The sequence below is a fragment of the Vicugna pacos genome, chromosome 6 (assembly GCF_048564905.1).
Source record: "Vicugna pacos chromosome 6, VicPac4, whole genome shotgun sequence".
NCBI classification, from domain to species: Eukaryota; Metazoa; Chordata; class Mammalia; order Artiodactyla; family Camelidae; genus Vicugna; species Vicugna pacos.
The window spans coordinates 29,364,385-29,376,705 of NC_132992.1; the positions used below are offsets into that span (position 1 = coordinate 29,364,385).

At 41.5% G+C, this 12,321-nt stretch overlaps 1 protein-coding gene and 1 long non-coding RNA gene across 2 annotated transcripts in view; both read right to left on the reverse strand.

The window, feature by feature from the left end:
- The window catches only part of AVEN (apoptosis and caspase activation inhibitor), a 154,500-nt gene that overhangs the window by 7,621 nt on the left and 134,558 nt on the right, over positions 1 to 12,321 (reverse strand). Inside the window, exon 3 of the mRNA XM_072962748.1 lies at positions 2,063 to 2,133. Within this exon, the coding sequence (XP_072818849.1) occupies positions 2,063 to 2,133 (71 nt within the window). The remainder of the gene's footprint in view (positions 1 to 2,062; positions 2,134 to 12,321) is intronic.
- Positions 7,388 to 9,296, reverse strand: LOC140696843 (uncharacterized). The gene is made up of 3 exons (XR_012073405.1): positions 9,157 to 9,296; positions 8,788 to 8,907; positions 7,388 to 7,473 (listed from the first exon to the last, which is right to left on the reverse strand). It is a non-coding gene; the product is annotated as an uncharacterized lncRNA (long non-coding RNA).

The following is a 12,321-nucleotide window of genomic DNA, read 5'->3' on the forward strand; positions in this document are numbered from 1 at the left end:
GTGAACCATCTTCCCCCCTCCGTGCCCCACACCGTCAGGCCCTCGCCCCTTCCCATTCGTCCAGCATAATACCCTCCCCTACCTGGTTCCCCTGCCTCCAACCTCTTACCTCTTCAACCCCTCCCTCCCAATACTGCCGGGGTCAAACCTAACCACTTCCATTGCCCATTTCTTGCTAAACAAAACTTTTGTTAACAAATAAGAGCTAACTCTGAGTGTTCCCTGCGTGCCAGGAACTGCACGGAAGGGCTTTTATGTAGAATCTGATTTGATCCTCATTACAACTCTGAGTTCTATTTTATTACTAGGTCCATTTTACAGATGAGAAAACAGGAGAAGGAAAGAAGGTTGCCCAGGTCATGCAACTGGGATTTACACTCAGGTTTGTGTCTCCCAAGTCCATGTTCTAACCCACAAGCAAAACTGCTCCCAGAAAAAAGAAAGACCAAACTGCTGGTACTAAGAGGCCCAGACCTACCCTTGAAGCCTCCTCTTCTGAGAACACCACACTCCAACTTCACGCCAGCTCCACTCCCAGCTCCGAGCACAGCGTGATCTCTGGGATCTCATCATTCTCCTGTTCCTCCAGGACCATCTCATTCTCCAGGTGGCCCATCAGAACCACAGTCATCCACCAAGGCCCATTCAACGGTCTTCTCCCCACGGTCCTATTCTCCATCACTTCCAGCTCAAAGTAGCTTTCTGCCACAATATTATGTTCATTCATTTATTATACCACTATTTTAGGCTGCATTCTTTTTCATCTATCATGTAGATAGTTACCGATCACCCACTACGTGTCAGCCACTGTGCTACAGTAAGGGGCCGTGTGTGTGTAAGGGGCCAGGGGCGATCGACGAGCACGGTCTCTGTCTCGTTCATCTCTGAAAAAGCTGCGTCTAATAAAAGGCCTCATAAAGAACAAGGGCTCAGTGTTTTGATGAATGAAGAACCTCAGAATCATTTGAAACTCTCACAGCCAACGCGGCTCCAAGGAGTGAAATGGGAGATGTCTGGCTTTCACTGAGTTCCTCGATGATCTCTGTTCATCTGTTTTCACCTTGACCTACACTTCCAAGCTGTACTCAGGGATGTGACTACGCGGACTCCAGCAAAGAGATATTTTTAATTCCCAACTTTCTCTGCATGGTAATACATACTCTTTGTAAAGTGGCAGACAGTCACCTTACAAGTTACTTCCCTCCCCTCTGTCTTTATGATAAGTCAGGGTCCATCCCAAACCACTCACTGTAAGACCAGCCTGCCTGGGGGGTGCGAGCCACCTACTGTGTGTATCCTGAGCTGACAGCAGATGGGGGAGGGGGGTGCCGCTCCCCACCCCGTCAGATCTGCTGCTCAGCCTCCTGTCTGACGCTGTGGGCAGGCTGCCTGGCCCCTGCACCGGACAGTACCCTCTAGCCCCCAAGTCAGGGAGCGCATGTCAAGCCACCAGTCATCCTCTGTGCATCCTTAAAGGGCAAGGATACCTGTTGTCTCTCATATGGAAAGAATCAGTGAAGTCCTCCTTGGAGAATCATCAAAACTCCTTGGGAAGAAAATACGGCAGGAACACAAGGCAAATAAAGCATGTGGGATTTAAGGATTCACTGAAAGACTTCTGTGATATTTGCTCTTATTTTATAGCTTTACTCTCCTACTTATAGAAAAAGAGTTATTTAAAATGAAGAAGCTATGGTGTTCCTACCTAACACCAAAAACAGTGTGGGAGGGAAAAAAAAAAAAAAAAGAATGTTCAACCCTAAGGAGAGTTTTCAGAGAAACGGAAAAGAAGGCCAGATGGCAAAATCATCCACTCAAAATCATGGCTATGCACGCCCGGCCCTGCACCCGCGGCTGTGTGCGTGGCTCACACAGACGGCCGGTATCGCACCCAGGACCTGCATAATCTAAGCTCCCTGGGAATTTTCTGAGCAATTTAGGTCAGAGACAAAACTGAACGTGAAGGAGCTGTCTCGTTTCTGTGGGGCGACGCCGTCTCAACAACAGTGTGAAAGTGTTAGAGGAAGCGCCAGCCCCCACCGACGGCAGAGCCTCACCTTACCTGTTTGGGACATGAAACGTCACCATCCCACTCCTTCTCCTCGGCAAACCGGAACTGCGAGAAGGAGTCCCCTGGGAATAGAAAAAAAAAAAAAAAACACACATACCATTTTATGCCACAGTCAAGGCAAACACTCAGCTCTCTAAATCTCCCCTTTGAGAGTAAAAATGCCATTTTTGAAGCACTGATCACCCGGAACACAGTGGCAGCATCCGAGAGAAGGTCCTGGCTTGCGCATCCTCATACGGCATGCCGGGCGCGGGGCACACCCGACACTACAGCTGGTGACCGTGCTGTTTCATCCAGCTCTCAGCGGGCCACTGTCCTACAAGCTCCCTGAGAAACATCTAAACAGCCCAGGTCTGCAGACGTGGCCAGCTACCCACGCTTGGCATCTCTGCCTCTCATCTGCTCAGTGTATGCAAGGGAACTTCTATTTATGGTCTGGGGCAGGGGGCACAGCAGAGAAGGAAGGAGAAAAACAAAATTAAAGGAAAGGCAGTTCTCAACAGACCCACGACATGACAGACTCACCATCTCTCTCTGAGGTGGGGTTACCAACCTCAATCGTCTCTCCAAAAGCCACCTGATTAGAATGTCAAATGCAAAGTCAAACTCGAAGAACGTGCATGAGATTAGTTCACGTGAATCACGGGGCACTGCTCTGAGCTCTTGGAACAAAGGAAAAGGAATCACGATAAACCAGCAGGACAGATGATGCTGCCCAGCAAGCTTTGACACAGGGCTTATTTTGTGAATGTGCACTTACCTGGTTATTTGCATTAAGAACAGCTAATTTAGAAATAAAGAATTATTTCTCCACCTCGCTTTCAGGAGTCTCCAAAACGTGGTCCCGCCTCATTAACCCACATTTACTTCCTATTTCTTCAGACTTTCAGTCAGCCCTTTGTTCACATCCTACACATATTTCATTTTCCATCCTATCCTCATTTCTTTTTTAATCTTTCCTCTGGTCTAGAAAACCTGCACTCTTCTCCTCATTCGTATCCTATTTATACTTCAAGACTCAGGGACAGGCCCACTTCCTCCTCCTCTGACACCTCTCAGGTTACTTAACCAGAGAATCTATTCTTTATTTCTAACTTAAAAGAGAGGAAAAAGAAGTGAAGAATTCCAATTAAAGAGAAAGATAAAATCAGAACCCACACCATACCCCCAGCATTTACAAAACACATAGATCACACCTTAACACTGGACAAGATCAAATTCAAGGTAAAAAAGACCAAGAACATCACTCTTCACCATGAGAAAGGGAAAAATCAGTACCCTTGTGCCAAATTAATGTGATCCCTCAAAATTATGATAGAAAGGAGCTGAATAATATTTATAAGGTCTTGTCTGTGCCTGTGGATGTAAGTGTACGTGTACATGTACATACTGTGATTAGATGGGGGCACTTTCCTTATAAATATCTGTGCAATATTAATATTTTAAAAGGACTATAGAAAGGCTACAAAAAAGCCCCTAAAAACCCGAAAATGTAATAGTCCAAGAAACCATATTTGCTAATGATAAACATTTGCAGCACATATAGGCAAAGAGCCTTTCTCTTACAAAAGAAGAGCTTTTGCAAATTAATCAGAACAAAGCACCTAGGTGGTAAACAGGAAAAGGGGAGAGAATAAAAAATGCAAGCAGTTAATATATATGTGAAATAAATAATGAATAAATTAAAAATCAATCTGGTAGATTTTTAAAACTTAGTCTTTTCAAAACAAAAAACCAAAAAACCAAAACCAAAATAAAACAAAACTTGGTCAAACAATGCCTCATTCAATAGTGTTATTTTTGGCATGCCTGAACTTCTACATTATAAATGATCCTATGATTGCACACATCTTATAATATGTAATCAGCACAAGATAACAGTGATGCCCTGAGGCATGCTCTATGTATTTATTTTTGACATCCAAATATTCAACTTCAAATACAGGTTAAGATTCCAACAGTGGCTAAAGAGCTTATTGCAAAGCAATTCTCTTTGCTGGAAACAACTAGGAACACTGGGACAGACACACAAAAATCTATCTGAAGACATTAGAGAGGTACCGAGGCAGCAAGGAAGTGAGGGACAAAGGTCCCAGACAGAACAGAAGCACAGGGAGGTAAGTCTAACGTTTAGAACTGCTTTTCCCTCTAAGGCATTTGTTAGTTTCCAAGGTGATGCCCGAGAGACTGAAAAACTGAGCATAAAGTAACAACCAGGAGGCTGTGAAGCTGCGGAGAGTTTCGGCTAGTCCTATGGCACTGGGTGGACAAAAACTGGAGTTCAGGGTCCAGGGGTGAGGCCCCTGATAACCACATCTCAGAATGAGGAACAGGCCAGCCTCCCAAAGCACGAGGCAAAGCAGTGAATCAGCTCAATTTCTGATTCTGACTACAAGAAGCGAAAGATACATTCTTTTGGGGGGAAAATGACATTATCAATAGCCTAGAATTATCTCTAGCATATTTTATACACAGTGCCCAAAATTCATTAAAAGCCATCAGGTATATCAGGAGATAAGACCAAAACAACAGAAAACTAAGAGAGGGGAGAAAACAAATAAAAAATAAGAGACAATAAGGGAAAAAATTCCACAAAGGTTAACATGCTGGAGTTACCAGTCACGCATTTTGTGATTTTGCAATATAAACATCTCAAAAATAGAAAAACTATAAAAATGACAGTGACACTCATGAGGTAATTTTTGACATACAAAATATACACATAAAAACACAAAGAAAAAAATGTTTGAGAAAAATAAGATACTTTGAACACGTTTTGTTTACAAAAATGAAACTCCACAAGAAGATAATTTTTAAATCTTAATAAAGAAAGCATAGAGAGGCTAGTTTGGGGGGAAAAAAGCTGGTTAAATAACTATTAAAGAATGCCAAGCTCCAGACTTGTCAAGATTATGAATCCTAGAATCAAGAGTACTTCCGGAAAACGTTACCAAATTCTTCTTCTTGAGTTATGTGGAGACGTGTACAAAAACAACGTGGGTATTGGGCAACGGGCTGCTCCTACATTCTGTACATCAAACAGTGGGACGTGCAGAAACAAGTGGAGACCTTTAAGACAGGACGGTGCATTAACAATACACTCGAACAGACTCACAGACATAGTAAACGATCTTATGGTTACCAGGGGAAAGGAGGTGGGAAGGGATAAATTTGGGAGCTTGAGACTTGCAAATGTTAGCCACTGTATATAAAACTAGATTTTTAAAAAGTTTCTTCTCTATAGCACAGGGAACTATATTCAATATCTTGTAATAACCTTTAATGAAAAAGAATATGAAAATGAATATACGCATGTAGATGCATGACTGGGACATTGTGCTGTATACCAGAAATTGACACATTGTAACCGACTGTACTTCAACTTAAAAAAACAAAAAACAAAAACAAAAACAATGCATTCAACCCTGCTCCTGCTTTACTTGCTTGCTGAGGGAGGTCCTGGTCTCTTACACTAATATGAAGAAGTGTAGAATGGAAACCAGGAAGGAACAGGGACAGCCAACTATTGTTGACAATGGAACAAACATGGTGAAGTGTGAGTGCCTTTGGAGTCATAGGCGTTCGAAGTTTTGGTCACACTCATCAGCTGTGTGTTCAGAAATTAAGTAGAGCGCGGTGTAACGAACAGAACCAGAAATCATAAAAGGAGCCTAGCGCTTTCTTCCTCCTTCTCCTTTAGCCGAAGACTAATTTCATGATGTCTAAGAGGCTGTGGAACTACTTCACTGGGTACTTTTACAATATCCTCAAACAAGACGGAGGAGCAGCTAGTGTCTGTTATGTAGGCTGCTTGAACAATGGTAACAAGGATCCCATAATATCTTGCTTTGCAGACAGGACTACCAAAGAGGCAGGCCTGCTAAGTCCAATGGTTGTTTATTAGGAAGTAATTTATTCACTAGAATCTGCAAAAAAAAAAAAAGGTGGAGGGAGGGGATTTAAATGAAACTGATGTACCTTGAGAGCTCACATTTTTCCTACATGATAAAAAGTCTCATGTCATTCTATTCCAGCAACAGTGCTAAAGATGGTGTGTGCACCATGAAAGCTGAGACACAGCTGATAACTGAAACAATTCTGTTGTATCTTGAAAGTCAGCAACATTGCTCTACTACCACATTTCTGGAGCCAGAATTAATGACAGATTTTCTCAATCAACTAATTGTGCAAAGCAGCAAAAATGTCAGAAAGTGAGGTACGTGATCTTGAGTATGCTTCTGCAAATAGAACATTTCAAGCAGCGCACGATGCTTCAATGCTGGGGATTCCTTCAATGAAACTCATGATCATCAAACAAATCTCCAAGTCTTAGGGTTCACGAGGAGATAAGGCTTCACCTGACCCATTACCCTAGTCTTTATCTAGTTACTAACACAGAGGACAACAAGCTTAGGTACCACTGCCCTCAGTAGTATTCTGTTCTGGCAGAACCAGCCCGCCAGCATGGTGCTCCCCTCCCTACCCCAGCCAAGCTACCATCTGTCCAGTGTCACAAACGTGGAGCACAGTATAGTGGTGGCAGGAACAACCTAACAGCAGGCAGGGGTGAGAAATTGGAAAGTCTGTATAATGTCAAAATAAATCTGGCTACCAAACACTTATATAACACTGGAACAGTTTTGTTGAAATTTCAGATTTTTTTTCATGTATTCCAACACGTCCATTCTATGACAGTGATATTTAGCTTTAGCTTCAGCTGAATATGATTTAACGCTTGATATTTTGGCCAAAATGCATATTTGGTGTGCCTCCAAAATTCAGTTAGTGATATTCTATGAGGTCATTGTAAAAACACAGTAGTTTAGGAGGGTGGGTATAGCTCAGTGTAGAGCATGTGCTCAGCATGCATGAGGTCCTGGGTTCAATCTCCAGTCCCACCAGTTAAAAAAAAAAAAAAAAACAGTAGTTTATGTAATGTACAGCATGGTGACTATAGTTAATAATACGGTATTGCATGACTGTAGGTTGCTAAGAGAATAGATCTTAAAAGTTCTCATTGCAGGAAAAAATATTTTAACTATGTATGGTGATGGATATTAACTAGACTTACTGTGGCGATCATTTTGCAATATATATAAATACTGAATCATTATATTGTACACCTGAAACTAATGTTATATGTCAATTATACCTTAATTTAAAAAAAAAAGATGCTCATTATCTCTACAGTTACATGAAAAGATCAAGTTTTAGTACAGCATAAATAAGATATATATATACACACACACATATCTGCACATATATATATCACAAAAATACTACATATGCATAGAAATAAGTCGAGATTATTATATACCTATTATAAGGATGACTCTCTCTCATAGGGCAGGATTGAAGGAGACTTTTCCTTTCTGCACAATACATTTCCCAGTTGCATTTTCCTTTGTAAACAACAAGCACATGTTATGGTTGGAACTGAGCCAAACAGAAGTAAGGAAATCTAGAAAAAAGCTGAAATTCCTTAAGAGGGAAGACCACCTCAGAATGCGTTTAAGACAAAGCAGCCACAGATCTCAAAAGCCAGAACACCAGACATCACTCACTGTAACCGCCACTTTATAGAATAAAGAACCTCAGGTCCAGAGACGCTCAAGGGCCGGACCAGCCAGTTAACGGCTGGACACCACGACCTCCTGGCTCCTAACACTTACTATTACAACTATAACTAATAAAGCTCCTTCCACCATTCCCACCAGGCTTCTCAGCTATCTGAGTTCCTGAAAACAAAAACAGATACTCAATAAATATTTAATAACATTTGATATGCTAGTCTTTGAGATGTTTACAACGTCTGAAGATACGAAAATCCAAACTCAACAACAAAGAATTCTTCATTTTAGGAAAGGAATCATTTCAGGGGTTCCTTTAAATAAGTACTTTTAAAAAAATAAATGTCTTTATAGAACCCTAGGTATTCTAACAGTGGTAGCATCAGAGGAATAAAGGAGACGTGCCAGCTGTCACAGCATGATAACACCCAGGATTCTCACTCGGCCTGATTTCTCAAGCCCGTCTAACACGTCTCATGTTCAGTGACAAAGCGGACACTAAACTTACTAGAATTCCACAAAACCAACATGTTTTCCAAAAACTTACCAGCTAGCCATAGATAACACAGCTTTGGATTTTAGTCTTACCCCTTCAGCCACATTAGACCTCAGCCAGGTAAAAGAACTTGACCACAGAGCTCTCCAGTGGAAGCTCAGGCAGATCACAAAGGGACGCTCTTTCTCTGGGCAAAGAGAAACCTGCAAAGACGTTCAGTTTCAACACTACAGATCACATGTATGCAAAGAATGAGCGGGAAAGATGGAAAATGTGCCCAAGGCGCATCATACCCAGTTCCAATGACTTAGGAGTGGCAATCCCCGTAAGTAACATCTGTCCTAAGTGTTTGGATCTGTTCCTTGTAAAATTGGCCCAGACCACTGCGGTGTATCCTTTCAGAAACCAACTCTAGAAAGTCAAGACGGGTGTGAGTACTACATTTTAAGCTCCATTTTCCTGGCTTTTCTGTATCACAATCGCCTTCCTTTATGTCCCCCACAGCCCCCTTAGACTATGCCCTCAACCAGGCCACCGTGTCTATGGGAAATCACTAACAAACTTTATAGGTTGACAAGTTCACAGTCTTCATAGAAAGAGAATGTGTCCCCCTGATCAACACAATGGCTGCTGTAGAAAATGAAACGTACCCTCTCTTCCGTTTGAATTTCTCTATCCCATCTAGGAGAGATGGCATATTTTGAAGGTCAAGGTGGGTCCTAAATCCACAGGCTGACGCAGATCAATCCAGGGACGATGCACAGTTCAGCCTACAGGACAGAACAAGCCCTTGGCATCCCTAGCTCCTAGCTCCCACGGATGAGCCTTTCTAGATGCAGGTGTCAAGCACTTCAACATTTACCCTGAAGGCAACAGCTAACAACACTTTGGTCTTTGTGAGGAAGACTATACAAGCCACTATAGTGATGAATAAAAAAGTTAGGTTGAGCCCAAAGAACAAGAGAGTTAAGAAAACTATCTCCTCCTGCTCAATAGTGACTTCTAATTAGATTTCTCACCAGGTGTGGGGCCCCCAAGGCCCCTGAGCATCAAGTATCCACATTGAGCACTACATAATAGGATGTGCCTCTCTTCCCAGCGCCCCTAATGTGTTGTTTCCCCATCTGCATGGATTATGTTGAAGGAAACGCCAAACACACTTGGGTACTATCAAAGGGTTCTAGGCTTTATGAGCAAAGGATGATGAGGACATTCTGGAATTTAGAATCCAGCTGGTTTTCCCCAAAATAGTTGGTGAGTATTCTGTGTTAACCCTGTACCACAGCAGACAATCTAGTCAAACTTCTCAGATCAATTATTTTCCGAAACAAGACCAACATCAAACCCTGGCACAGAACTCCAAGATGACAGCAAATGTTAAGACCGGGCTGAATAAAGAAAAGAATAAGGAGATTAATCTTCAGATGGACAATGAACTCATAAGACCCTAGAACTGATCTGTAGTAAAATGGTGTCAGTGAAGATTATGTCTGGCTGCACATAACAGAGATCTGAGAAATTACGGCTTCAACAAAATACAAGGCTGTATTTCTGTCAGCTACGTGAAGTTGCAACTTGGGTGGTCAAAGGCTGGTAGGGTGGCCCAGGCTCCTTCCAGTTCACTGCTCTGCCACTCCCAGGAGGCCCTTCTTGCTGTGATCCAAGATGACAGCCACCAAAACTCCAGACAGCAAGATGGGAGAAGAGTTGGAGGAAAAAAGGCCAAAAGTCTGCACCACCTGTCTGTTAAGCTTTCCTGGAAACTGCCACAGGACATTTCCATCATTTCTCTCTTGGCCAGAACAGGATCTATCGTTTTATCAAGCCACAAGGATCACAGGAGAATGGATTTCTTCCCAGATGGCTGTGTGCCCAGGAAACACTCAGGGGTTCAAGGAGGAAAAGGGAAAATGAATATGGGGTGGGGAAGCAACTAATCTCTGTGGCAAATTACCAGAGGGTCCTACCCAAGAGGCAGGTAGTTAATAAGGGTCAGTTGCTAGTTTGTGACTGTACTCACCCAACTATGAGTTGTCTCCAATTATTTCAGGGAAATATTTGTAACATCCAAACTACTCAAACTGTAATTAAAATTAATTTTAGACAATACATGCCTTTCAACATTTTTTTCCAATTCTGTTATGAAGTGACTGTGGGATGAAATTCTCATTTCCAGCACAATGCAAGGTCTTTTGACAAAAACAAACACTGTTTACTACCCTTCTCAGGGGAAATGGGCATAATGTGAAGTTAAGCAAGAACGACTCAGGAGTAACAATTCATTTATTAAATTTATTCATTTTTCTCATCTTTCATGTATTTTTTGGCACAACTACATGCCAAACACTATTGGGTGCTAATAATATAAACACAGAAGACACACTGCCTGTTCTCCTTTCTCTCAAATCCTAAAGTTGAACGAGACAAGAGGGAAGTATCAAACAAAACAAAACAAAAAAACAAAACAAAACAAAACAAAACAAAACAAACAATAACAACAAAAGAAATTGAAAGGAAATTTAAAATCCTTCCCCAAAGCTGTAGAAGGGTTTGCACTCTCTTTGTTTTAAACATACAGACACATATAATTATATACTTATGGTGTTAATTTCCTCAAAAAAGATTTAGCCCACTGAACAGCTTATTTGTTTTTTATTTATAACCTATCTGACACCCAAGATATTGACTTCATTGGTTATCACAGCTGGTGAAAACCATCAAAAATATGATCTAAGATTCCAGGTCTAATACCTTAAGTAGCAGGCTGCCATCCAATGCCATCAGCAGTCTGGCAAAGACATACAATTCGCTTCCAGAGGGAAGAGATGAAAAGGAAAGCTAGATCAATGCCAAATCATCATTATCTGGAAAACAGCCTGGATCTGCAGGAAGCTGCTCAAATTCAAACACACACTCAAACACACTTTCAGTGCAGCTGTCCAAGAAAAGCACAGCCCCACTGGGAGAATGACACTGTCCTTTCCATGGGTCACTGCAAAACTGTCTGTAGCTTGGTCCCACAGCAGAGTCATACTTGCCCCGAATTTCCTGGCAGGTCATCCACTCCTCACTCTTTCAAAAAAGTACTCAGTATAGGAAAGAAAATGAAAGTCTGTCTATCCCTATGACCTCTTACACGTCTCTCAAACATAGTATTAGTTCTACCTTAATCCATCTGTTTTCTTCTTACAACTAAAGTTCTCCATCAAGGTTAACGTTAAACAAAATCTCCAAACACTGTAATCCCATGATGAGGCAGGAGGCTCAAAGCATGCCCTCAGACAATACTGTGGGGTTTTTGAGAGAAAATGAACCCTTTTCTATCAGGAATATAAGGGTGCTTTCAGTTTGTTGCTTACTGGTTAAATGTATGCCAGAGTCTCATATTTAAAGAGTAAGTCCTTGCATTTCTTTACACTAATGATGAATCAACAGAAAAAGAAAGTAAAGAAACAATCCCCTTTAAAATGGCACCCAAGTAATAAAATACCTAGGAGTAAATCTAACCAAGGTGGTGAAAGACTTACACACGGAAAACTATAAACCACTGATGAAGGACATTTTAAAAGACTTAAAAAAATGGAAAGCTATCCCACGCTCCTGGATTGCAAGAATCAATACTGTTAAAATGGTCATACTGCCCAAGGCAACCTACAGATTTAACGCAATGCCTATCAAATTACCCAGGACATATTTCACAGAACTAGAACAAATCATAATAAAACTAATATGGAACCACAAAAGACCTAGAATTGCCAAAGCATTACTGAAGAAAGAGTCTAGAGGAATAACTCTCCCAGACTTCAGACAATACTACAGAGCTACAGTAATCAAGACAGCATGGTATTGGTACAAAAACAGACATATGGACCAATGGAACAGAATAGAGAACCCAGAAATGAACCCACAAACTTTTGGTCAACTAATCTTCGACAAAGGAGGCAAGAATATACAATGGAATAAAGACAGTCTCTTCAGCAAATGGTGCTGGGAAAACTGGACAGCAGCATGTAAATCAGTGAAGCTAGAACACTCCCTTACACCATACACAAAAGTAAACTCAAAATGGATCAAAGACTTAAACATAAGACAAGATACAATAAACCTCCTAGAAGAAAATATAGGCAAAACATTATCTCACATATATCTCAAAAATGCACTCCTAGGGCAGTCTACCCAAGCAA